Here is a 27,624-nt window from a genome sequence, read left to right as displayed (position 1 = left end):
TATATATATATATATATATATATATACACACACATATACATACACACACATACACACACACACATACATACACTGCTGTGAGTGTTCATATACAAGATTTTGTGGGCCTATATTTTTATTTTTTTTGAAGAGATTATATACCTAGGAGTGAGTCTGTTAACTGAAAGTTCCATTGTCATTCTATTTTTAATTTATATCAATTTGAAAAGATCTTAGAATCCAGTGGGCCTATCATTTTGTTCTACTTTAAAGAAAGGGATGAGCCATAACCGGTTTGGCTCAGTGGATAGAGCGTCAGCCTGAGGACTGAAGGGTCCCAGGTTCGACTCTGGTCAAGAGCATGTACCTTGGTTGCAGGCACATCCCCAGTAGGGGGTGTGCAGGAGGCAGCTGATCGATGTTTCTCTCTTATCGATGTTTCTAACTCTCTATCCCTCTTCCTTCCTCTCTGTAAAAAAAAAAGGGGGGGGGATGAAAAAAAGGATTTTGATATTGATTGTTTGATATCACTAGTAGGTAGATAATCTAATCCTTCTGTTTCACCATTAACACACTGAATGATACTAGCCATAAATTGAAGCTTTTATTACTGAACAAAACTTTTAATCAGTATGTGAAGACATGGGATTTCTGTTGTAAATGCAGTGAATTAGTGAGGGTTTGGTTGCTGTTACTAAAAGAAAACTGTAGAGGTCAGTGAAGTACATTAGAGAAATAGTACCATATAGCTTCTTTTTTTTCCCTCCAATGTTTTAAATTCACTTCTAAGAGTTTGTCCCAAATTCGTTGTAGGCTCTTATGAATTCAAAGTTTCCACATTTATACTTTATCCTCCAGGGACCAAACTGCCACTTTTATTGACATGTATAATTAAAAAAAACTTTAACAAAGCACTTAATATGTGTCAGGCACTGTTGTAAGTTAATTTTAAAAGAATTAACATGAATTAGGTGCTGTCATTATCTTCATTTTTATATGAAGGAACTGAGGTGCAGAGATATTAAAAAAATTTGCCCTCCTTATAAAGCAAATAAATTGCTAAGTCACACTTCAAACCCAAGCTGTCTGATCAAGAGTCCATACTGAGAACCCTGGCTGGTGTAACTCGGTTGGGCATCTTCCCATGCACTGAAAGGTCTCTGGTTTGATTCTCAGTCTGGGCACATGCCCAATATTCAGGCTCAATCCCCAGTAGGAGGCAGCCCATCTATGTTTCTCTCACATCGATGTTTCTCTATCTCTCTCCCTTCCTCTCTCTCAAAAAAGAAAAAAAAGTCAATAAAATAAATAAAGTATTAAAGAGTATTATAGAGAAATAGAGTACAAATTGTGAAACAATTCTCTGTACTGCCTCTCAAGTATTATGCAAATATAAGATATTATTACTTGCAATTATTACAGTTAATTAAAGCTTTTGTTTACACAGATAGTAATCAGATTTCTGCTGAATTCTCAGAACCTACATTAGAGTAAATATAAATATTTTAAGGAGTGGAGAAATGAGAAGAAATCCTCATGTTCCCACCTAAGGACTGGGGTTCTGCTAATGACCAAGAATTCTGTCCATCTTTGTGCATCATGTGATTACTGGAAGAATAAGGGAATTTTATTTTTATGTTAGTCATAATTGAGGCCATAATGCTTAATTGTTGGTTTGGTTAATTAGTTCTTTTTCCACCCCATCCTCCCATCCTGTCCCCATGGCTAATAAGATTCATGGCAAAATTTAATTAAAAGTAATATTATTTTTAATTTTTGCAACAATTGAAGGGGTTCTAAGACCATATAAGATCAGTGTTGGGAGTCTCTGGGTCTAGGTTTTTTTCTCCTTGCTTTAGGAAGAAAAGTGGGGTGGAGTATTGTGAATTGGTTTGCCTTAAAAAGTATCCTTAAGAGTAAACATGTGGAAGAATACTTGCATCCTCTGTATGATTTTGATTGTTTTAGTTGAATGGGAATGAGTTATGGGAAATTAAAAGATAGTGGAGAGATCTGACCGGTTATTCCTTCATTCTAGAGTTGGTTCAAATAACTGTGTTGATGGCCATGCAGGAAAAATATCCAAGTGAGAGAAACTCTCATCCCACTTCACCAGGTGAGTAGTCAAAGTTTTCTGGGTAAATTCTGACCTTTGCTCTGTTATTTTATAACAGAAATTTTCTTTAAAGGACAAACTGAACAAGCAAATATTTGCTGAAATGCTGGTATTAATACTTAATTGTTGGTTTTGTTATTGAGTTCAATAACATGGGGCTATATTGAAAGGAAAAAGAGGTCTCTCCAAGACTATTTATGTCTGGTCGTACAGCGCTTACAACAAGACCACGTGATTGATTGAGACAGGAGGACACATAAAGGATTGGAACAGAACGACTTTGGAACATAGTGCTATTTGAAATCAGAAAAACACAGCATAAATTACTGTGCTCTATGTTGTCTTTGTAGTTTTGTGAGTGGGTCAGTCATCTGCTAGCCCACAGAGATTGGAATTCTTCTTGAATGCCAGCAGTCTCAGTTGTATTGTCACAGGAGACTCAGGAATTTGTCTCTAGAATGGATTGACAAGATTTTGAAAACTCAGATATACTAAAAGGATGTATTAAGTATATATATTAAAGCTATATAAATATATACACACAATACACATTAAGTAAATATGGTACATTTAATTAGGAGGTAGCATTCCAAAAATAACTTTTTGAATTCTGTGGTATTTATGAAGAAAAGGATACATTTCCTTCAATTAAGGGTATGTTTTATTTTATTTTATTTTAAAATCCCACAGTGCCTCAAAGCAGACATTTGGTAGATAGTTGTTCTGTTTGCCTAGGCATGCTGCCTTGCATATAGTAAGGACTTTGAAAAGCATTTGCTGAATCAATTTAAGATTCATTCAGCAACTATTTGAACATCCTTATGTGCCGTGCACTGTCTTAGACTGGATTGTACAATCTATAATAATAAAAGGGTAATATGCTAATTAAACCGGATGTCATTCCGGACCAAGCCAGGGCGGAGCAAAGGCCTGGTCCTGGGTGCCTGCCAGCAGCCATAGGAAGCCCGGGTCCCGGGTGCCAGAGGGAAGCCGGTGCCAGGGGAAGGAAGGCCTACTCTTGCACAAAATTTCGTGCATTGGGCCTCTAGTTTCTTATAACAATTGTGTGTATAATGCAAGTTTCTGGAATGTAGCAATTCCTAAGAAAGCTCAACTTCTTTTTATGGTTTTGTCTTCAATAGTTTTTCATTTCATTAATAATGGTTAAAGTTTGATAAGGATGCTACTGATAGTACGTGATATGACACAAGAAAATTTCAGCTTTCAAACTTGAATTTTGAAATAAGCATAAGCCTCTATACACCAAACATACTTTTATTTTAGCAAATATGTCTTTAGAATTGATATGGAGTGGGTGCATGAAAAAAGTGGTTAGTGGTGAAGAATGGAAGATTAGTAATAGTAATAACAGAGAGTGGTTTCTAGTAGGAGGCCAGGAACATGGTAATACAGGTCCTCAATCAATTTTTACTATTTCAAAAGCCTGGTAAACTACACTGACTAGAGAGGTAACACTATATAGACTCACCAAGAGGTCAAATTTCTTTGCTTCTGGCTAGAATTACACTAATTTAGTATAGTTAACACTGGCTAATCTTACGCTGATCAGAAGATCTGATTGTTGGTTATGTCTTTTATTAAAGATTATTACATGCCCTGACCATTGTGGTTGGAGCGTCATCCAGTACACCAAAAGGTGGCGGGTTCGATTCTAGATCAGTGCACATGTCTCAGTTGTGGGTTTGATCCTCAGTTGGGACATGTACGGGAAGCAACCAATTAATGTTTCTCACATCCATGTTTCTCTCTCTCTCCCTTCCTCTCTCTAAAAAAATAAATATTAATGAAAGACTTTCATTTAAAAAAAAGATTATTACAGATTACTGCATGTATATAGATTCTTTCAAATCAGACAGTTCACTGTGACCCAAAGGATAAAAGGAGTCTTTAGGTAAAATTAGGGTTCCTTCAGTAGAATGCAGAAGTAATGGTAGCTCAAAAAGGAGCAAAAGTAGAAGGAATTAGGTGGCTTGGAAGAAGGGAATAAGATGATTGTGTTCAAATATTATTGGCTTCACACTAGATCAGAGAATCTGTAGAACCGTATTTTCTGATTTCATCTTAAACTCTGGTACTTCAATGAATTAAGTAAAAAAAAATGAAATAACTGCCATTACCTTTTTTTGTTTTTGTTGTTGTTGTTGTTTTTGCTTTTTTCTGTTTGTTTTTTTTACATGGATCATCAGTTAGAATTTAGAAAAATTATGGTGGTTTAAAAAATAATAATTTGAGCCCTGGCCGGGTAGTCAGTTGGTTAGAGCATTGTCCTAATATGCCAAGGTTGCGGTTCCATTCTTGGCCAAGGCACATACAAGAATCAACAAATGAATGCATAACTAAGTGGGACAACAAATCTGTTTCTCTCTCAAATCAATAAATAAAATTTTTTTAAATAAATAATTTGAATTTAAATCTTAGTAAAGTCAAATAAATTTCATCAATCTTATATCTTACCCACTCAGAAACTTTGGTTGGTTGGTTTTGGGTGTTTGTTTGTTTGTTTGTTTTTGCATTGCTCTCAAAAGCTCTTCAGGTTGACTTTTAAGACTCACCTTGATCTGGATTCACCCTACTCATGAGGGCACTGTGGTTCAGTCAAACAGTGGTTTTCCTATTACCATAGGGAGCATTTGGAAACATACAGGGTAGTTTCAGGTTGCACAATGATGGTAGGATGGGGTGGGCTAAGTGGATGGGGACCAGGAATGCTAAATCATCTTTTTTACATTGAAGAATTGTCTTGCCCAGAAGGCTAACAGCACCTGTTGATAAACCTTGTAAGAAGGAAGAATGTAGGTATTGGGATTAGAACAACCTAGGTTCCAATCTCAGTTCTAGCCTCTGTAAAATAGGGGTGTTAATATGATAATACTTTTCAGTAAATAGGTAGATGAGATCATGTTTATAAAGTGCTGTGGCTTCTAGATTTCAGAAATGGTAGCTACTATCAAATATTATCGTTTTCTGTCTCAGTACTCCTGGATTCTTGGTAGGTCTTGGTTCTGTCTTTGAACATTCTCACCTCTCATGCTATTTCCATTTAAAATTAACAAACTCAGTTGCTGAAATGGGCACAGGCGAGAGAAGGGGGTGGGATGCTGCTATTTCTCACAAGTTTAAGTGATTTTTTAAAAAGAGTCTTGTGGGGTTGCATCAGCTGGTTCACTCTAAAGGTAGAAATGCTACTTGTTTCAGGTTCCATTGTGATTAAGAAAAGCAGTTCTCTGGGTTGTGAATGGCAGACTCCAGTTATCTCGGAGGCCTTTCGGAGCCGCTTCAGCCGCTGTTCCAGTGTTACTGACAGTGGGGACACAGCCATTGGCACATCATGCTCAGACATGACAGAGGGTAAGTTTGGATTAATAATTTGATTACCAATATGTGTTGTCACTTCAGGTTGTATTCCAGGTGTATTGTCATTTCCAGAATATTCATAAGTCAGTCCACTAAGTCTGCCTGATACTTCTTATTCCATGTTTCCCACAGCTGGTCCCTTCCTCTCAATTTCTACTGTTTGTCCTATCACAAACAACGTCTAGTCTTTCCTCTACTGCCAGATTAATCTTTCTAAAAGCCTGATTTCATAGTTTCCTTTTTCTGCAATCCTCACTTGTTTCCATTATTTACAGGATAAAATTCAGAGGCCTCAGTTCTCTTATGATCTGGCCCTGGCCCACCTGTGTTTTTGTTGTTTGTTAGTTTGGGTTTTGTTTTTGCTGCAAAAAGCTTTATTATTTCCATTTGGTCAATGCATGGGAGAGGGCTTTCAAGGTGGTTAAAAAAAATGGCTAATAGTTTTCGGGGAGAGGTTCAGGTAAAAGCCAGACTTCTCTAAATAAAAACAACATATCCCATATACTAAATTTTGAAAGACTTTGAAGCTTGTGCAAGGTAGTGACCCTTTTGAAAATAAGTGCTGCCATTTTGTTTCGAAGTGTTCTGAACCGCAAACCATACTTCAGGTCCAACTTACTTTTTAGTATTTTGTAAGAATCAGGCAGTTTCCTTAATATAAATAAACCAACCTAATAGACAAGTGACAAATGCTGACAGACTTCACTTCTGTCATCCGTAGGTGGACCACACTCACCAGGAAATTAGAAAAACTATATTCTCCTGGGTCAGTTAGTACCTTTTGGGCTTTGGCATTACTACTTTGGGTGTTATGGGCTCAAAACTGAATTTGGTGAGTCTTGAGAGAGAGAGTGGTGCTGTGAATGGAGAATGGAAAGAGGTGTTAACTAACTTCAACATATTAGCAGCCCTTCGTAGCAGTCCCTCTCTTCTGTTCCAAAATTATATTTTTGGAGCAGGAACTGTTGGTGAGAGTGGATACTATTGTGCTGTTTGGGGGGATTTTAAAAAATATATTTATTTTTTTATTTTAGAGAAGAAGGGGGAGAGAGATAGAAACACCAATGATAAAAGAGAATCATTGATCGGCTGCCTCCTGCACGCCTCCCACCAAGAATCAAGCCTGCAATCCAGGCATGTGCCCTGACCAGGAATCGAACCATGACCTCATAGATCAGGGCTCAACCACTGAACCACACTGGTTGGGTGTTATGGAGGATTTTAAGTAGAGAGCTTCCTAGTCTTGGAAGTCCTTTTTTTTTTTTTTTTAAATAATTTAAACAATATTATTCACTGTTGAAATGTTTCACAACCTACATTTTTTTTTTAATGTTTTTATTTGTTTTTTTAGAGAAGAACGGAGAGGGAGAGAGAGAGAAACATTGATGAGAAACATTGATTGGCTGCCTTCTGCACTTCCCCTAGTGGGGATTGAGCCCACAACCTGGGCTTGTGCCCTGACTGGGATCGAACCAGTGATCTCCTGGTTCATGAGCCGAAGCTCAAACCTGAGCCACACCGGCCAGGCTGATCTTAGAAGTCTTCATCATCACCAGTCTACCTGTTGACTAGTTCTATATTTAAAGTTGTGGGACATCAAAAACATCCTTTGACTGAAATGTCCTTCTCTCTTGGTCCTGAGAGACTAAAGCATATTATTAGAAATTACTTGTTTTTTTGTTTTGTTTGCTTGTTTTTAGTATGGCCTTTTATATATCCCTAAGATCATCTGAGTATAGGAGATTAGATATTCTGCATACATTATAAGGGGTAATTTGGCTTGCCTGTGTTTTTAAAGAGCTGCTTACAAACTCATATGAGAAGATGGTTGCTCATCTGTACTCATATAATTCTAGGAAAGGTTATAGTATCTGTCCTTGGTAGCTGAGTGTGTTCTGTGTTGGTTGATGGAAAGAAAAAAAGAAACAGATTGGTAGTCCACTCTTATCATGGTAGATGCGCTTGGTTTAGAAAGAGTACTGGGCATAATTGAAAAGGGAAGACATTTATATTCCTTTCCCCTTACTCAGTTTTCTGCCTGAGTAAGGTAACAGGTATGTTTTCTTACTTGTTTTCTTGTAGCCACTACCCTGGCATGTTAGTACTGTGACCTTGTAGTCTTCTTCAGAGTAGCACTTAAAAGTTGGAAATATGAACCTTCTATGGCAGGGCTAATAAGAATTGTCTTCCAAGACTAGGAAGGAGCTAAAAGAAACATAAGTCCAGTCTGAGGGAAAAGGGAAAAAATCACAGTTGGATACAAACAAAGGGATAAGTGAAAGGCAAAATACAAGTTAGAGCATTTCAGTGTGTACCCACTTGAGAATGCTCACTGTGCAAGAATGAAACCTGAGAGTTACTAAGAATAACTTCACATATCCAGGCAGTCGCTTCTGGTGTGTGGGAGAGAGAACAGAATCTTGATTCAGATGCTGTATTCCCTGCCTTGGATATAGAGCGGCACTATCCAGTTTGCCTTATTCTTCAGATGATTTAGACTCATTCCTCACCTTCACTGGGGAGCTTTTGGAGGTCACAGAGGATTCTTGCAGATCTTGGAAAAGATATTTTTATTAGATTGGATTATAGCTTAGAGGTTCCCAGCTCCCAGAAGAGTAGGACCTAATCCATTTCCCTTAAGTAAGTGATTGTTTTTTTAAGTTTCTTTTTCTTTTCTTTTTTTAATATGTTTTTATTGATTTCAGAGAGGAAGGGAGAGGGAGAGAGAGATAGAAACATCAATGATGAGAGAGAATCATTGATCAGCTGCCTCCTGCACGCCCCCTACCGGGGATTGAGCCCACAACCCAGGCATGTGCCGGGAATCGAACCCGGGACCCTTCAGTCCTAAGGCCAATGCTCTATCCCCTGAGCCAAACCAGCTAGGGTTGATTTTTTTTTTTTTTTAAGTTCAGTTTTCAGCTTTGTTGACTGGCAAGATTTTCTATTAAAATACAAGGGATAGAGCAGGGGTCCTCAAACTACAGCCCGCGGGCCACATGCGGCCAGCTGAAAACATTTGTTTTTTTACTTCAAAATAAGATATGTGCAGTGTGCATAGGAATTTGTTCATAGTTTTTTTTTAAACTATAGTCCGGCCCTCCAACGGTCTGAGGGACAGTGAACTGGCCCCCTGTTTAAAAAGTTTGAGGACCTCTGGGATAGAGTATAAATTGAAAGTGAAGCCAGTGTTGCCTTTTGTTGGTTTACCTTGTGAATAGCATTTGAGAACCTAGAACACACATCTCCCAGTTAGGCTATCGTGTTTTTTTGCCTGATATTTGTGATGATAATGCCTCTCTCCTTGGTCTCAGGATAGGCAGAGAACATCAGACATAGCAGCTCAACTCCACAAACCTTGCTGCTTTGATTTTGACTTATGGAAGACTATTCTCTCCACAGATTTTTGCAGCTCAAGTAGCAGTCCATCTTTCCAGCCCATCAAAAGCCACGTGACCATTCCAACAGCCCATGTGATGCCTTCTACTTTAGGGACCTCTCCTGCCAAGCCAAATTCTACACCTGCCAGACCCTCTTCCTCCAAAATCCCTTTGTCAGGATTAGCTGAAAGTGTGGGGATGACAAGAAATGGAGACCTTGGTGGAATGAAACATTCTCCAGGCTTATCTAGAGATTTCATGTATCATTGTGGTACTGCTGGAGAAAATGGAATTGAGCGGTCTTGGTTTCCAGCCGTGGGCCATGAAAGAGAAGAAGAGATGAGGAAGTTTGATATTCCCAGTATGGAGTCTACCCTTAATCAGTCAGCAGTGATGGAGACACTTTATTCAGATCCTCGCTACAGGGTCCACTTCCACAACCTAAGAACCGACCCAAACAAGGAGTTATACAAAGGGTTGCCTGAGACCAAGAAGACCCCAGACAGTGGTGTGGTATGCGAGCGGAATGGACTACATCCTAGCAGCAGTGGGTTGCTCCCTTTGGGACTCCAGCCTGCTCCTGGGCTCTCCAAGCCTCTATCCTCTCAGGTGTGGCAGCCAAATTCTGACCCTTGGCATCCTCGAGAGCGGTCTTGTGAACTCAGCACTTGTCGGCAGCATCTGGAGTTGATTCGTTTACAGATGGAACAAATGCAGGTAGGTGGAGGTGCTTCTTTCCTTGGATTTTGGGGTTCGGTACAGATCTTTGAACTTGTATAGCTTGAGTCTTCTAAGTTTTGACTCTAAAGAAAACATTTGTAAGAAAGAGGGAAAATGTTTATAGGTAAGAAATGAAGGCTTGTGGATGCCATTGAATATGTTGGTGGTCTAATGAAACACCAGATAGGTTCTCCAAAGTAGAGGGTTACAAGAGAAGACCCAAAAAAGTCACTAGGCTAGGTACTTTTACATACAGAATCTTTTTAAAATATATATATATTTTATTGATTTTTTACAAAGAGGAAAGGAAAGGGATAGAGAGTTAGAAACATCGATGAGAGAGAAACATCGATCAGCTGCCTCCTGCACACTCCCTAGTGGATATGTGCCCACAACCAAAGTACATGCCCTTGACTGGAATCGAACCTGGGACCCTTGAGTCCGCAGGCTGACACTCTATCCACTGAGCCAAACCGGTTAGGGCTACATACAGAATCTTAATTAATCCTTATAGCATTTTGATGAGGTATATGTAGAAATTTACTAGGTTCTTAGACTAAGTAATTTGCCCAGGATCACAAAGCTGGTTAAGTGACAGAGCTAGGGTTTAAAAATTGTCTTTGAACCCCTATGCTTTTTCCACTATACCATTTTTGTGTTTTTAAAAAAGTCCGTGTGCTACTTAAGAGTGGGAAGGAAAGAAGCTGAATATACTATTTTTTTCTAGTTGTTGAGGACATCTTAGCTCTTGGTTTGCTTCTGTTGCCAGATAATAAAAGATAACTGACCTTTTCTTAGAAACTAGAGCCTTTCTGAGCTGTGTCCAGTTGGCAGAAGTCTCCCTGGCAGGTTCTTTCCAGTCATGCATCAGAGCTAAAATTATTTCATAAACACTGGGCCTTCTTAGTCTGAGCCAAAATGAGCCTTGACTACAGACCCAGGATATTGCTCAGGTGTTTTCAGGTGCCTGTGGGTCAAGATCAAGCCCCTTTGGTCCTGCTTGTCTTTCAGCTTCAGAATGGAGCCACCTGCCACCATCCTGCTGCATTTGCTCCTTCACTGCCCATGTTAGAACCAGCACAGTTGGTCAGCATCTTGAACAGTAATGAACACCTTCTAAAGGAAAAGGAACTCCTCATTGACAAGTAAGAGAGCATAGGGTACCTACCATAGACCAGCTTCTGTTCTCTCAGCCCCCACCGAGGACACTTAATGAATTCTCCTCAAGGGCACTACATTCCCCTCTGTTTATGTTCACTCCTTGCCTCATGGTAGAGCTAGGTTGATAAGCAGCCTAGTCCTCTAGCTGACTAATGTGATAGACTAATTGTGTATCTGCAGGGGCTTTGGGAGTGCCTAAAGCAGGCAGCGGGTTCTTTGTAGCTGATCTTTCTTCATTTCCCCTCAGTCAGCTTTCTCATTTGTTCTCCTCCAGCAAAATAGTACTGCCCAGAATCCAAGGTCCTTGCTTATATAGCATCGATGTACCCATCTAAGGAAAGTGGGGGCTTATATTTGCAAGTTGGTTAGTGTTAGAATCCTGGACCCTATTCTTCTGGCTTTTGCAGACAGAGGAAACACATCTCTCAGCTGGAGCAGAAAGTGCGAGAGAGTGAACTACAAGTCCACAGTGCCCTTTTGGGCCGCCCTGCCCCCTTTGGGGATGTCTGCTTGCTGAGGCTGCAGGTAAGCATTGGCAGTTGGGTTGGCATTCTGCTTGTCATAATTTAGTATCTTAGCTATGCTTGGCACTGTTAGGTATCCAGGAAATAGAAAAGAAACCAAGTGATCTAAGGTGTCCCTTCCCTCAAAGAGTAAACATCCTAATTTAAAGCATCTCTTGTCCTGCCCATGTGGGGGCAGAAAAGGCTTGAGGATAGAAGCAGGTGGAAGTCCAGATGCTTTGGTGTCAGTATATACTTGGGAGAAAAGGAAGGCAGAGCAAGGTACATTGTAAGGTCCTAGAGTTGGATGATGTTCTGAGGTCTTAATCTACCAGCCCTGGCCAATGGAAGGAGAGGCAGATGTAACGGTGTATTTAGAGCCATTTTAATTTTTATCTTCCATGTCTAGGAACAACTGAAGGAAGCCATATTCTCACTGAGGTCAATGACTCTAGAAAAAGCCAGCTTTGTTGGCTAAGAGTTTCTGCATTTTGGGCTTTTGAGTGATGGATATAGACAGATTATAGTACTGGTTTTGCCACCTAGTGGGCTTGTTAGACTCTTCCATCTTATAGAATCAAATCTATATAGCGACCATTATGCCCGAATGACTGGGACGACTGGTTGACCAGTCGCTATGAGAGGGAAGGGGGGGGGCGGGCAGGGAACCGCGCGGTGGTGGGGTGGAGTCCATTCTTCCCACACCCGGCCTGGTGACCATGGCCTCCTCTCCTGACCCTGCTGGGGCCTTCAGGCCCTGGGCTGGGACGGGGAACTGGGGGTAAGTGGTTGTGGACACAGCCCATTTCCCAGGGGGGCTGAGGGCCGGTTCCTTCCTTGGGCGCCAGCGGCCAACCTCCCGTGGCCCCTCCCCCCGGCTAGCAGGCCCTGATCAGCCTGGCCCCAATCGGCCCTGATCGCTGGCCAGGCCTAGGGACCCCACCTGTGCACGAATTCATGCACCAGCCTCTAGTTGTTAGATAAAATCTAGTTCAGTTCTCTAATTTACTGATGAAAAAATTGGCCTTGAGCCCTTGAGTCAATTGGCCTGGCCTTGAGTCCAGGTCTTCTAGTATCTTGTCCTGTGTTCCTTCTATGATACTAAAACTCCTCAGGTATTGCTTTACAGCAGTGGTTCTGAAATGTGAGTGTGCATCAGAATCACCTGGGGTGCTTTTCTAAAAAGATTTTTTAAATTGATCTTTAGAAAGAGAGAGGGAGAAACTGTGTGAGAGCGACATATAGATCGGCTGCCTCCTGCATACCCCCTCCCAGGGATCGAGCCCACCACTCGGGTGTGTGTCCTGACCAGTAATCTAACTGGCAACCTTTTGGTGCACGGGATGACACCCAACCGAGCCACTCCAGCCGGGGATCTGGAGGGCTTTTTAAAACATAGATTGTTAAGACCCAACCCCAGAGTTCCTGATTCAGTGGGTCTTGGAATTGGGCTCAAGAATTTGCATTTCTAACAAATTCCCAGGTGATACTGATGCTGTTAGTCCTAGGATGACATTCTGAGAAGCACTGCTTGAAATTTTCAGAGAAAGATAATATTTGGCCATGAAGTCTGCTGGGATAAGTAAATTACATGGGACTGTAAGAGTAAGGAATAGGTATATTGAGAATCTTTCTGCAGGAATTGCAGCGAGAGAACACTTTCTTACGTGCGCAGTTTGCGCAGAAGACAGAAGCCTTGAACAAGGAAAAGATCGAGCTTGAAAGGAAACTTTCTGCTTCAGAAGTTGAAGTCCAACTCATCAGAGAGTCTCTCAGAGTGGCGTTGCAGAAGCATTCAGAGGAGGGGAAGAAACAAGAAGATAGGGTGAGCTAAGGAGCTGATAGCTCTCTAATTCACAAAGGAGTTGACAGTCAGCCTTCTCCTGCCAAACTCTAAGCTGTTTCTGGCCCCATTCTTGGAACCAGGGGAAGCCAGCCAATTGGGTCAGACCCTGCATTGACTTCTCATGCAGGATTGGTCTGCTAGAAATGGAGCTCCTTCTTTCTGTTTCATCTCCACAAAACTACCACAGTATAAGCCCTCACTGCCCCAGGTTGTGATGGGACACCAGGTGACGTAGGTGGAAAACCGGCCTGAGCAGTCATACCAGATGATACCATTGCATGATGTTTAAATACCTATGGTAAATTTGCACCATTCAGCCTGGTTTCTCTTCACTCTACCTAAAAAGGAGAAGAATTCCATGTGTGCAGCCAGCTTGGGAGTTTTTACATTTTTGCCATTGCTCTTAGAATTGTCTTTGAGTGAGCTTGGTTGTCATAGAAAGAGCTGATTTAAAATCTTTTTTTTCCTCTGTTTTTTTTTTTTTTTTTTTAAGAGAGAGAGTGGAAGGGAAGCGGGGAGAGAGAAACATCGATGTGAGAGAAACACATTGATTTGTTGCCTCCCACACAGGCCGGGGAGCCAACCCAGGTACTTGCCCTTGACCAGGAATTGAACCCACGACCTCCGGTGTATGGGCCTGCGCTCTAACCACTGAGAAACACAGCCAGGGCTGATTTAAAATCTTTTGGTTCTATTCACAGCTTTCTCTAATGCAGATGTTCTAGGGATGGGGGCAGTTTAGTAATGTTTAGTTCTGGACCATCTACATCAAAATCAACTAGAGCAGTGCTTAAACTTTAAACTTTAATGTGCTTAAGAGTCAGAGTAGGTTTAGAGTTGACCCACGTATATGGTTAGTTTTAGGGTTAAGTTAGGTTAAAGTTAAGTATAGTTTAGGTTTAGGGTTAGCTTGGGCTAGGTTTAGGGTTATGGCTGAGGTTAGGTATAGGGTTAAGTTACTGCTAGGATTAGGGTAAGATTTAGGGTAAAGGTTCGGTGTAGGGTTGAAGTTTAGTACAGAGATAGGGTTAATGTTAAGGTTGGATTTCAGTTTGAGTTTAGGTGTAAGGTTAGTGTGAGGATTAAGTTTAGGATTGAGGTTAAGTATATTGGTAGGGTTAGTATTAGAATTAGATTAAGGATAAGGTTAAGATACAGGTATGGGTTAGGATTATATTAGGGTTATAGAGAGGGTTAAGTATAATATTGTTATGGGATTAAAGTTAGGTGTGAAAGTTAGTATAGGGTTAGGATTGAGGTTAGGTATAGCATTAGGTTTTGAGTTAGAATTAGGGTTGAGTTTAGTACAGGGTTAGGGTTAGATATAGTATTAGGGTTGAGGTTGGTTTAGGGACAGGATTAGGGTTGAAGATAGTAAAGAGTTATGTTTCTGGTTAAAGTTAGTGATAGAGAGTTGAGTTAGGTCTAGGATTAGTGTTAGGATTAGTGTTGAGGATAGGTATAGGTTTGGATTAGGATTTTGGTTAGGGTTAGAGTTATGAAGAGGATTTTATAGAGTGTTGGGGTTAGGTTAGGATTAAGTTTAAGATTAGGTATATTGTTAGCATTAGTGTTACGGTTAGGGTGAAGTTTAGGTATGGAGTTACTGTTAGGATAGGGTCAGGGTTAAGGTTAGTGTAGAGTTTGGGTTCGTGTTGAGGTTAAACATCAGGTTAGCTTTTGTGTTAGTTTTAGGGTTAGTGTTGAGGTTAGCAATAGTGGGTGGGGTTGGGGTTAGAGTTAGGGATAGGGTTGAGTTTTAGGGTTAGGGATGAGTTTAGGTATAAGGTTAGGGTTTCACTTAGTGGAAGAAGTTAGATAGTTTTTGGGTTAGGGTTTAGTATTAGGGTTATTAAGAGGGTTAGGTATGATTTAGTGTTAGGGTTAGGTTTAAGTTGAGCTTAGGTATATGGTTAGGGTTAAGAGTAAGGTTAAACTTAGTTTCGGTTAGGGGTAGGAAAAGTAAAAAAGAATTACTTGGCCCTAGCCAGTTTGGCTTAGTGGATAGAGCACTGGCCTGGGGACTGAAGGGTCCCAGGTTCGATTCCGGTCAAGGGCATGTACCCAGGTTGTGGGCTTGATTCCCAGTAGGGGGCGTGAAGGAGGCAGCCGGTCAATGATTCTCATCATTGATGTTTCTATCTCTCATTCTCCCTTCCTCTCTCTGAAATCAATAAAAATATATTTTAAAAAAATTACTTGGAGATCTTGTTTAAAAATGCAGATCCAGCTTCAGTAGTTCTGGAAGGGGAGGAGGCCTGAGAGCCTACATTTTAGCAAGTTCCCAGGTGATATTGGTGCCTCTGGTACAACAAGGACTTTGAGAGGCTTGTTATGAAAGAAACTTAGCCTGGCCAGCGTGGCTCAGTGGTTGAGCGTCGACCTATGAACCAGGAGGTCACGGTTCAATTCCTGGTCAGGGCACATGCCCGGGTTGTGGGCTCGATCCCCAGTGGGGGTCATGCAGGAGGCAGTCGATCAATGAGTCTCTCATCATTAATGTTTCTATCTCTCTCTCCCTCTCCTTAGCTTTCTGAAATAAAAAAATATATATATTGAAAAGAAACTTTTAATCTAAATAATACATGTATCTAAGGTAAATAATCAAATACCAGTAAGTTTGTAATAAAAGTTAGTAGTTCTATGCCTAGTCTACTCCATAAAGGTATTCATCCTCAACTCTTCTCTTTCTCCTGAAATATACCTCTACTTATATGAATAGTATTCTTTTTTTGTTCTTTTGCTGTATTTATTTACTTAAAAATATTTTTTTTTATTGATTTCAGAGAGGAACAGAGAGGGAGAGAGAGATAGAAACATCAGTGATGAGAGAGAATCATTGATCGGCCGGCTGCCTCCTGCATGCCCTCCGCTGGGGATCGAGCCCACAACCCAGGCATGTGCCCTTGACTGAGTCGAACCTGGGACCCTGCAGTCCGTAGGCCAATGCTCTATCCAAACCAGCTAGGGCTTATGCTGTTTTTATTTCATGGATGCAGTTAGCTTATTTCTTTGATTATATTGATTATACCTTTTGGGATATCTGCACCTACTTACAGTGTTTCTTGTTTCCTTCAGGGCTTTTTATTTTGTTTGGTGACTTTCAAGTTAGAGTCTTGGTGATCCTTGAATAAAAGGAAGTATTTAAAAGCTGGATGGAAGCTCTGGGTTCATGGTAGTTGCCTGGTAGACTTGTCTATAGTATGTCCAGACTTAAACTGTCATCTCTCTTGGGAACCCTCAAATATAAGTATCTGAATGTCTTACCTCTCTCTAGAAAAGAATCTTCAGCCTGTTCCATGGAACAGCTGGGAGCAAGAATGCTTTTAGTTGTTAGGTTCTTGACACTGAGAACAAGATGAGGTTTAGAGTCCCACCGTTCTGTACATTGATTTTTACTTGTACTTATTTTCAACCCACCACTTCACTCTCTGCCTGCTGTGACTGATATTCCTGAGTCTGGAATCTCTCATTTGATTTCTCCAGAGATTAAATCTCCATTCTCCTGTTGGGGAAACCTAGGGTGAGGATGGTATCCAGCTAACCTGTATATAGACTTGCAGTAAATCCCCCTATTTTTCAGATCTATGGCTGATAACCTGCCCCAGGAGTACCTGGTGCCTTCAGTACAGAGATTATTGGGAGTTGTGAAGGGCACATTGTTTTCTAAATGTTAACTCCCACTGCAGATTATAACTCCTCTGCTCCAAGTCATTTATCCCTCCATCCACTTTCATCTTCTGAAAATATATTGAAATTTCTTATATACTTTGTCTCCTCCTCTGTTGACTTTTTTTGTTGGTTTGTTTATTTTTATTGATTTATTTAGAGAGGAAGGGAGAGGGAGAAACATCTGTGTGAGAAACATTAATTGCTGCCTCCTGCATGCCCCCTACTGGCGATTTGTGCCCTGACCAGGAATCAAACCGGAATGTATGGGACAGCGGCTAGGGCCAGACAGATTATTTATTATGCAGAAGTACTTAGGCAGTTTTTGAAAACAGCCCAGGGAGCTCTTCTTCCTTGTCCTTGATTGGAAAGTTCAGGTGTGTTAACTCTGCACTTTATGCCCTAATCTCAAATGGTAAAATTTGAACCACTTCCTGCCTTCATTGTAGTAGAAATATATTTACAGCTCTAAGAACAGAGACAATGGTCAGTTAAAAAAAAAAAGTTGATGTTCAGGTTCCTGGAGGAATTGATGGAGATAGATTCTAGACATGTCTTTCCCTAGGTCAAGGGTCGTGATAAACATATCAATAATTTGAAAAAGAAATGCCAGAAGGAATCCGAGCAGAACCGGGAGAAGCAGCAGCGTATTGAAACCTTGGAGCGCTACCTGGCTGACCTGCCCACCCTGGAAGACCATCAGAAGCAGAGCCAGCAGGTAGCAGCAATGTCTGGGCGTACCTGGGGCAAGCAGGACGTAGCCAAACCAGGGGGACTTTCTCCGCCTCTGCTGTATGCAGTTACCCCGTGGTTTCCTGAAAGGAAAATCCCCAGTCATATCAAGACACAGCTGGACTGTAAATTTTACAAGACCCAGACAGTCTTTTTTAGTTTGTTAACCTAAGCATGGAATCCTGTCTCTCAGCTTAAGGATTCTGAGTTGAAGATCACAGAGCTGCAGGAGAGAGTGACTGAGTTGGAGAATTTGCTGGAGGAGACCCAGGCAGCCTGCAGAAAGGAGGTTCAACTGGAAAGTCTGAGACAGACAGAAGCAGAATTCTCCACTGGACATAGGTAAATATCCCTGTGAAGTTGAGGAAGTGGAGGGCTAGGTTCTGGTCCTAGCTACCCCATGCTACTTGTGTGACTGCTCTAATCTCTACTTCTCTAAGCTTCGTTTTGTTTGGAGTGTGAATAATAGAAAAAAGACCTATGTCTTTGAGATGGAGTATGGGGGATATAATGGTACAGTGGGAACTTGTCATTTTATCCTTTAGAAGGGTCAAGCTCAGTGCCTGCCATAATAATACTGGATAATAATCCTTGAATATTTGTGTTGAATGAATGAAAGCACTTTATAAACTGGGAAATAAGTTGTCTGTATATTTGCAAAAGTAGATCCTGGTGCTGAGAACTGGGGGGTTATCCACATTTTGAACCTTGTAAGCTAAAGACTACCAGCAGAATCTGTTTCTTCTCTACACTAGGGATTGCTCTTGATTGCCACAACAGGTTCTGAGAACAAAACAAAATATCATAATGTACTCTCAGGGAGTCTTGGGAGCCTCATCCATATTAATAGCAATTTCTGAAAATGTGATGGCTGTGTTTCAACAGCTTCTTGGATCAAATCCAGTTTCTAATGGGATGGATTGGATTTTTCATCCTAATATACCACAGTGACCCTGTTGTTTATCTTAGCAGATGGGCCATGATGAAAGTGACTGTGGGGATCCATTAGGGGAGACCATTGTTTGGAGTCAGAAGTGAAGTTAGGGGACAAAGTTGATTCTGCCCCAAACTATGTATACCAAGAAAAAAGGAGATTTTTTTGTGTTTTCCAAAGTTCTACAGTATACATGTATGACTTTTATAATCTAATTACATGTGATGAATGTTTATTTTTAGATATCAAAGAATAAAAGCCTTGGGCAGGTGGCCATTGTATAGATAGATATTGGCTTCTATTAAAGGGAACTCATATAAGACTAAGTAGTTTCAATGTGGCACACCTTCCATTACAACAGACCTAATGTTATCCTCAGCTGTGGCTCAGAAGGGCCTAAGTGTTTTGTCCCAAACATACAAGCAGATCAGGAGTCAGAGCCACATCCCTCTGACTTCAGACTTCTTGAAGAGGCCACTGTCTTTCAGCCTGCAAGATAAGCAGTGTATGGAGGCCAGTGGAGAAGGTCCAGCCCAACAGGAAGAATGTCCAAAGGTGGAAATGGAGGTCTGGCAGAAGGAATGTGATTCTCTCCGAAAGGTGATCGAGGGTATCCAGGCTGTAACAGGTGGTAGGCTAAGAGGAAAGAGAAATTTGTGTATTGGGAAGGCATCATGAATTTCTGGCCCTGGGCCATCTATATTACCCAGAGCCTTTCCCTCTTTTCCGAGAAGTCACTCCTGCATAATAAGTTTGCATTTAGGTATTCATCCTTATGACAGGTAAGAAAGTGAGGGGAGGACATGCCTCTGAACATTCAGACTGGATGCTCCAAAATGGTGCACTTCGTTCATTGCTCCGGCCCTCTACAGAATCTCTGGCACTGGACAGAGATCTGACCACTGATGTGGCCCTAATTCAGCAGAGAAGGAGCAGTCCAGGGCCTGTTGGTGAGACTGATCACAAATCAGCAAAAAAGAAGACCCAGAAATAGTTCAGAGAATACCTGAGGTCTCAAAGAACAGGAAACTGGGCCTATTCAGGTCCTCTCCTTCAACATTCAGTGTGAGAAGGCTATAAGTAACAACCATTACAGCCCTGGATAAGACAGGTTTTGTTCAACTGAATTTTTAGTCATGTCCTTGACCAAAGAACAAGAATGTATGCTGGCTATATATAAAGTTAATTCCACTGGCCCACCGTCATCAGGGTGAGGTTGTCTCTCACCCCCAGTAATAAGTCCACACTCATTTGTGTGTGTGTGACTGGAGCACATGAGTGTGAAGTTGGTTAGCCTATCGGATAAGAAATCTGGGTTGTATTTCTGTAGGTAGAGTTAACTTGTCTTCACCCTGATCTCACTATTGACTGGCTGACTGTAGCCAGTAGAGCTAATAGCCAGACCACAGGTCCTAGTGTAGCCTCTTGCCCTCTTGCCTCCTACCTCAACACCAACGTGTGCTTATAGCCTTCCTTGGTAACTTTGCCTTTCAGATTGTGGGAAAGCAACAGCAGAAGATGGGTCAGTTACACTCACAAGTACAGGTGAGCTGGAGTCCTTGGGATATGGTGGGCATTACTTAATGGAATCTCTAGAATTCATCCAACACTGTTCCGTTCTCTACCATCCAATTTGTTCAGTGTTAGGAATACAACAAGAATGAGATCCATTCAGTGCTTTTAGCCTACAATCTTGTTGGGAAAGGGTTTCAGCACAATACGGTGAGTGCCATGTTCATGTTACCCTAGGGGAGCATAGAAGAGTTGGTTGAGGAGGAGGAGATCAAGGGTTTCTGGAGGTCATGACCCTTGAGGGAGGAGGAAGAATAAGTCAGGCAGAGAGGTAGAGCTGGAAGGGATGGTATTAGAGCTCCAGATAGAAGGAACAGCACAGGTAGGAACATGGAGGCATGAAACAGCAGGGTTTTGCACATGGAGCTGCAAGCAGTGTGATACTGTTGAAGATGGTGAATGGAGAACTGGGGAATGGGAAGAATTTGTCTCCAATTAAGTTAGCTTTTTAAAAAAATAAATATATGTTTTTATTGATTTCAGAGAGAGGAAGGGAGAGGGAAAGAGAGAGAAACATCAGTGATGAGAGAATCATTGATCAGCTGCCTCCTGCACGCCCCCTACTGGTGATGGAACCTGCAACCCAGGCATGTGCCCTGACCAGAATTGAACTGTGATTCTTGGTTCATGGGTCCGATGCTCAACCACTGAGCCACACTGGCCAAGCTCCTTTTTTTTTGAAATACATTTTTATTGATTTCAGAGAGAGGAAGGGAGAGGGAAAGAGAGAGAAACATCAGTGATGAGAGAATCATTGATCAGCTGCCTCCTGCATGCTCCCTACTGGGAATCGAGCCCGCAACCCAGGCATGTGCCCTTGGCCAGAATTGAACCTGGGACCCTTCAGTTCGCAGGCCGACACTCTACTCACTGAGCCAACCAGCTAGGGCAATATATTGATTTTAGAGAGGAAAGGAGAGGGATAGAGAGAAAAACATGGATTAGCTACCTCCTGCATGCCCCCTACTGGGGATATCTTGGTTCATGGGTCGATGCTCAACCACTGAACCACACTGGCCAGGCAGCTTTTATTCTTTAGGTAAGTGATGGGAATCTTCTAAAGCATTTAATTGGAGTGTGGTGTGGTTAAGTTAGCAATTCAGGCTTTTTATGGAAAAAGATTGCTCTTGGGAGAGAGGTAAAGCTGGAGGCCAGTGAACTGTTGTGAAAATCCTAGTGAGAGATGATGAAGGAACCTGGCATTTCTGTGAATTTTAGGAGGTAAAATTGAGAGGAATCAGTGACTGTCAGAATATAGCGGATTGAAGAATAAGGAAAAATCAAAGAGAACTCTTGGTTTCTATCTTGGGTCAGAGTGGGCATGTCCTTAATTGGGTTCTCTAAGAAATCCTAGGTAAAGCAGGTTCACTCAGGTTCTCTTTGGACTCTAAAAGAGGTTTCACACTAAAATGGATAAAACACACTTACTCTGAGGAGCAACAAAAGCTGCAATCCCGCCGTTGCCATTATGTGGGTCAAGCGATGCCTATTTAGTTCACCTAATTCATATTTCAAGTCCTATTACAATGTAGTCAAACCAAATATAGTTAAAATCTTGGGTTTTTAGTAGAGTTTTAATGTCTATGTTTTCTGGAACCCTATGTTCCACAAAGGTTGCAAAAGCTTAACATGTTAAATGGTACATTTAGCCGTGATGAGACTTCTCAGGCAAATTATTAGATGAATTTGCTGGAATTATGTGGGTTTAGGATAGTTACATTGGGTATTTCATGGTGATGAAAAAGAATAAAATAAAATAAAATAAAAATAAAAAAGATATTCTCCTGGGAAGTTACATATTTTTATTAATACAAATGGGAAAATTCAGATTTTTACAATATTGTATTTGTTCAAATCAGTTACAAAATCGGGGGGAAATTGGAATGAATAGAATAAGAGGCAGAAGATAATAAATATAAATACTTCCCTCCCTCTGGCTACCCCTGCATGCACACACCACACACATACATTACTATCTAGATTTGGTGCCTGTGGGAGTGTTCTCCTACCCCTTCTCATCTGTGTAAAAGCATTTAAAACAATATTGTGAGGGGCTTGGACTGTGAGCTCCTTAAAGACTGGCATTCTTTTTAGTAGCCTTAGTGCATGTCACAGTAAGTCATCAGCAAACATTGAATTCAACCTAATGGATGTTCCCTGCTCTCAAGAAAGTGATTGTTTGCCTGACAGGCGTGGCTCAGACCTGTGAACAAGAAGGTCACAGTTAGATTCCTCATCAAGGTACATGCCCAGGTGGCGAGCTCAATCCTTGGTGTGGGGATGTGCAGGTGGCAGCCAATCAATGATTTTCTCTCTTTGACGTTTTTATCTCTCTCTCCCTCTCCCTCTCTTTGAAATCAATAAAAAAATATTTTTAAAAAAGAAAGTAATGGTCTAGTGGAGGGAGGCATCATGTGTACAACCAACAAAGGCACTCATGATCTCTGAGGGCGGTATGAGTAGCAAGGTGAGGTTATGATTAATTGAATCTGATTTGCAGATTGAGGAAAGCTTGGGTGGCCTTGGAGGAGGTTTCCTGGGTGACAGGCAGAACAGAAGAGAAGTCTGGGTGAAGGGGAAGAGGAATGAGTAACAATATTGAAGCTGGAGCCTTGAGGGATGAAGGCCAGCCAGTTATTCTGTAGGTGTGGCTAAAGTGGAGGTTGTGTGGAGGGTAAAAAGACATACGGCTGTAAAAGTCGGTAAGGGCTAGACTGGCCTGGAATACCCTGCTGAGGAACTAGCCTCTTATTTTGTACATGGTCACTGGCTATAGGAGGGTTTCAATCAGGGCTATTCTAAAATAATCTCTTAGCAGCCGTGTGTGGGCAGGGTAGGGCTCTACTCTATAGTCCAGGCCAGAGGTGATATGGTCTGAACCAGACCTGTTACCCCTGGTGTGTTCTCCCATCACTCCTTGCCATGGAATTTAGAGCCTAGAGCAGCAAGTGGCTCAAGAAGAAGGAACAAGCCAAGCCCTGAAAGAGGAGGCCCAGCAGAGGGAGACAGCCTTGCAGCAACTTCGCACAGCTGTGAAAGAGGTGAGCAGCATCAGCTAGTCCTGTGTACCCTTCCCATCCCTACTCCCACATGAGCTCCCATGTTTAAAAGGTGCCTGCTGAGGGTTTTTTTATTGCTGTTTTTTGTTTATTTTTTTGGTTTTTTTGGCAGAGGAATAAAAAGGGACATTGCATCATCCGTTATTTTAAAGGTCCTAAGCCTGTCTTAGAGTGGCCATAATTACCCAGGAATGCTTTTTGTATGTGGAAAGTCACTCTCCCTTTGTCTTCCTATAGCCACAGATTTGTGGAGTTGGGAAGGGAAGGTTCAAGAAGACTTAAACCCTCCACAGAGGGTTTGGTGGTCCTCATGGAGTAAACAGCTCATGGGGGACAACCAAGATCAATGGCCAAGACCTAAGGAGTCTGCCATTGCAAGGATTGTCACATGGCTCACTGTGGGTGAAGGGCTGGGATTGGAGGGGGAACTGTTCAGTGTCTTTAGAACAGAGATAGGGAGGGAAGCAGAGTGGGTTAAGCTGTTCAGGGTGAAAGGAGGAAAGAGACACAGGTAATACGTGAGTAACTGGTCTGTGTAGTGAGCCCAGCTCCACTGAAGTGAAGGTCCGAAAAGGAAGGATAAATTCCAGCACTGTGTTCTCCAGGTCCCCAGCTTCTCCAGCTCCCCACCCAGTGTCCACTAGCTGTCATGTCTTTATTACTTCTTTTATTCCTCTGACACCCTCTGATCAGACTGGCTGGTGGCCACTTTTGTCAGGGTGGCAGGGAGAGATTGAAACCAGTGTCTCCTCAGATTTCACAGTTCACATTAAGCCTTCTCTAATAGCCTGGCTAACAGTGTTGGCTGAGGGACTGGCTTCAGATAAAGTTCCGAGGGGCGGGAGTATCTTCTCTGGTTCCTGAACAGAAACCTGGAGGCTGATGACTCAGAGTCTGCTGGGGAGTCCTGTGGGCCTGCCCTGCCTACAGGAGGAAGTAGGCCTGGAATCGAGAGGGGAGTGGGAATGCTAAGTCTGTAAGTAGGGATGGGGAGGAGGAATATCACCTGACTCATACCCTGCACACACATATATATCCACACACAGGTACAGATACACTGCCTTTCTCTGGACCTGGGTTAATATTGTCCATCTATCCACTCAGCTTTCAGCACAGAACCAGGACCTGATTGAAAAGAATCTGACGCTCCAGGAACACCTGCGCCAAGCTCAACCAGGGTGCCCATCTTCACCAGACACGGCCCAGCTGGCATTTGAGCTGCACCAGGAGTTAGCCAGTTGTCTTCAAGATCTGCAAGCTGTCTGTAGCATTGTGACCCAGAGGGCCCAGGGCCATGACCCCAATCTCTCCTTGCTCCTGGGCATTCACTGTGAGTCCTCAGACCAGTCTGGGACCCAGGAGAGGGGAATGGCTTTCATTCTCTCATCCTCATCCCTTTTCCCATCTTTATGGTAATGTGGCAACAGGGCTATGGAGGCTTGGTCACTGCCCTCTGAGAGTTTGTGTTTTGTAAAGGAGATGTTCAGAAAATCTGTTTTGGAAATAGGCATCTTTGGGGGGGGTCCCTGGGCACAAGACAAGCAAAAAGTGGCCCTTAGGCAGCAAATTTTCAACCCACTATCCCCAGCTGCTTTTTTTAAAGTGCTGTGTCTCAAGACCATGGGCCTTACTCCCTTCACCTGAAAGCTTCCCTTAACTAACATTCTCTCAAAATGCTCTCCCCTCCAGCTGCACAGCACCCAGGGACTCCACTAGATTTACAGAAGCCGGATGTAATCAGGAGGAAACTAGAAGAGGTTCAACAGCTGCGCCATGACATCGAGGATTTAAGGACCACCATGTCAGATAGATATGCCCAGGACATGGGAGAAAACTGTATCACGCAATGAGGAATGCTGGGCATGGGACAGGTTGTATTCCCCAAGGAAGGATCTGGTGTGCTGGTAGCCCAGTTCAGCAGGTCCTGCCCTGACAATCTCTTGCCTCCTGTTTGCTGCTATTCCCAGAGAGAAGGTGTAGAAGGGAGGTAAGAGCCTGATCTGGGGCCAGGGGCTGACTAGGGAACTGTTCCTGCCCTGTCACACATTGGCTTTGCCTTGTTGGATTGCATTTGTCCTGTCATCTTGATTCATACTGTGAGGGGGAGTTACTAATTAACTTTTGCAGGTCACCTGGTAAGTCTTTACAGACTATTCCCAGCCCCAGGCTGATGTCAAAGACAAACAGGCTGCTCACTTCCCTTCTCCATCCTTTGGGGTGGATCCACATTCATTCCCACTCCATACCTTGGTCCTGTTGTTGCCCAGAGTTCATTAGAGGGGCCTGGAAAGGCTGAGTACCAGTAACAATGGCCATTTAAGAATTCTCAGGCCCCAGCACCAGCCTTCCTGGGAGCTGAGCTGGCTTTCTGCGCTTGCTTAGGCCCAGTTCCACTGCTGCTTTCTCAGGGCTCTTGTTCTCACAGACACCTCAGGGTGATCTATTCGTTAGCATAGTACCCACTGTAATTGGAGGCCTAGGGATTATAGCCCGAGCTCCTCCATCTGTGCCATTTTATAGGCGACCCCCTCTCCAGCTGCCCTGTGGCCTTGGCTCCTTCTTGGTTTTCAGGCCACCCAGGTAGCCCCCTTCTTGGATTTTGAGTGCAAACTCTTCCCTGTGGTTCTGGGTTTAGGCAGGATTTCCCCCAAAATACCACAGGTCAACTGTCAAGCTGCTCATCCCCTCACCCTGGGGCTGGGGCCAATGCCCAGCCCTAATTTGTGCCTCTTTTGTTGAGGGGGTTCCCTTTCCTGCTCGGCTCCTTGAGAGTTCGGAGTACCCAATACAGGTTAGCTTTAAGGTATAGTTTTCAGTGTTTTCTGGGTTTTTTGTTTGTTTCTCTGGGGCCTTGGAACTCTCTGCTTTCTGTTTTCTCTTGCCTCCTCGTTTAAGGAGCATCTCACAGTTGTTTGTATCTGATTGCCCAGCTGGCCCCAGGCCCCCTCAAGAGCTGGAGCCCAGCCAAGTGGAGGTCATGTGTAGGTATGGGGAACACTGAACAGTTTATAGGAGTCTCAAACAGCAAACATGAGATTCTTGCTAAGCTTTGTGCTGTCAGGGCAATATCCTAGACCTCACTCCTGGATCTGAATGAGACTCCTTAAGTGTTTTTACAAGTTGTGTTTTATTTATGGAGTGACTTATCCCTTCCATTCAGAGCAGCCTCACCCAGCCATCCCCTTAGCCTCTGGGCTCCTGCCTCCTCTCCTGAAAGCAGAACCGCCTGGTTGGTCTCCACCCTGTGTTGGAAGCCCAGCCACCATGCTCACGAGGTATTTTCCTCATAAAGTTTATAAGCAGTTATTTATATGAATTGTTGTTATGTCAACTGGTTTGTATTGCCTATTTTGATTACAAAATAAAAATTTACAGACTCCTCAGTTTTTCATTGCCTTCCATCACCACAGTCCCCTACTCCACCCCTTATTTTGGCTTGTTGAAGCCAAAGCCTGGGAGGTTAGCCAAGTTCCCCAGACAGCAAGGAGGAACCGTTAGCAGGTCCAGCCTCGTGTCTGTATCTCTACTTCTCTCTTGTTCTACGGGAAAAATTAGATCTCTTCCCACACAACTCTATTGGGCAAAGCTGCCGTGAATCATAGAGCAGATTTGCCACTGGAAAGAGTAATCCTCTGAGAGAGGAAGTCAACTGCCACCATGAGGAAGTGGCTTCCCCAGAGCAAGGCAGGGTGCTGTTTGCTTCGGGAGCTAGGATTGCCTTCCTGGGGGACTGCTCAGGGGTAACATGCCCAAGCCCAGGCAGATAGCAGTCTCCAAAGTTGGGTTGGTTCCTGGAATCCGCTCCCTTTGAGCTCCCTGAGTTTTTCCTGAGCGTAGGAGTGGTTTCAGAGTGCCATCTGCAGCTGGAGTTGGGGGTTGAGCTGGGTTACCTCAAAATCAGCTGTGGATCTTTTTTTTTTTTTTTAATATTTGTATTTGATTTCAGAGAGGAAGGGAGAGGGAGAGAAACATCAATGGTGAGAATCATGGATTGCCTGCCTCCTGCAGGCCCCCTACTGATGATGGAGCCTGCAACCCAGGCATGTGCCCTTGACTGGAATCAAACCGGGGACCCTTCCGTCCACAGGCTGAGGCTCTATCCACTGAGACAAACGGAGCTCGGGCAGCTGTGGGTCTTTAACAAGGAGCCCTGACACTAACTTCTTTCCAGAACTAGCAGCCTCTTGGCCTCCATCTGGCTCCTTGAGGGCGTGGCCCTGTCTCCTGCCGCCACCCTTCCTGTCTAAACCTGCATGCCATGCGTGGAGAGGAACTTTGGGCAAAGCTTTGGTGCGCCTCCTCTCCTGACGGGTTGGCCGTATTTGGTGTCCCCTGGCGGACCTTGTGAAAGGGCCCCTTGGAGCCAGGATTCCTCGCGTGGGAACTTGAGGTTTGAAAACAGCCCTCAAAGTGCAAAGCCCAGAGGGTGCGGCACAGCCAGGCGAGGCTGTGGAGGCGGCCTTTCCAGCCGTGGGGCTCTCCCCAGCCTCACACTGCGCCCTGAGGAGAGAAAGGCCAAAGCCCACGGTCCAGCGTGGGACGGGGGTCCCGGAGCGCCCAGCCCTGGGGGGGGAGGGG

At 43.0% G+C, this 27,624-nt stretch overlaps 1 protein-coding gene across 1 annotated transcript; it reads left to right on the top strand.

The window, feature by feature from the left end:
• Window positions 1–2,021: 2,021 nt before the first annotated feature.
• On the top strand, window positions 2,022–26,425 carry CEP85 (centrosomal protein 85kDa). The gene is made up of 13 exons (XM_005875157.2): window positions 2,022–2,095; window positions 5,312–5,464; window positions 8,873–9,567; window positions 10,582–10,715; window positions 11,139–11,256; window positions 12,874–13,059; window positions 17,315–17,467; window positions 17,675–17,823; window positions 18,904–19,015; window positions 19,910–19,960; window positions 22,921–23,028; window positions 24,151–24,376; window positions 24,736–26,425. The coding sequence occupies exons 1-13, from the start codon at window positions 2,041–2,043 to the stop codon at window positions 24,894–24,896; spliced, it is 2,301 nt and encodes a 766-aa protein (XP_005875219.1). The 5' UTR covers window positions 2,022–2,040; the 3' UTR covers window positions 24,897–26,425.
• Window positions 26,426–27,624: the final 1,199 nt, after the last annotated feature.

Source organism: Myotis brandtii, unplaced genomic scaffold (assembly GCF_000412655.1).
Source record: "Myotis brandtii unplaced genomic scaffold, ASM41265v1 scaffold456, whole genome shotgun sequence".
Taxonomy (NCBI): Eukaryota; Metazoa; Chordata; class Mammalia; order Chiroptera; family Vespertilionidae; genus Myotis; species Myotis brandtii.
This window is presented reverse-complemented; position numbering and strand designations above follow the sequence as displayed.

Coding starts and splice junctions, on each gene's coding strand:
- CEP85 (XM_005875157.2), top strand. CDS start 2,041: ATGGCCATGCAGGAAAAATATCCAAGTGAGAGAAACTCTCATCCCACT. Junction 5,465..8,872: donor ATGCTCAGACATGACAGAGG/GTAAGTTTGGAT, acceptor TTCTCTCCACAG/ATTTTTGCAGCTCAAGTAGC. Junction 11,257..12,873: donor TCTGCTTGCTGAGGCTGCAG/GTAAGCATTGGC, acceptor ATCTTTCTGCAG/GAATTGCAGCGAGAGAACAC.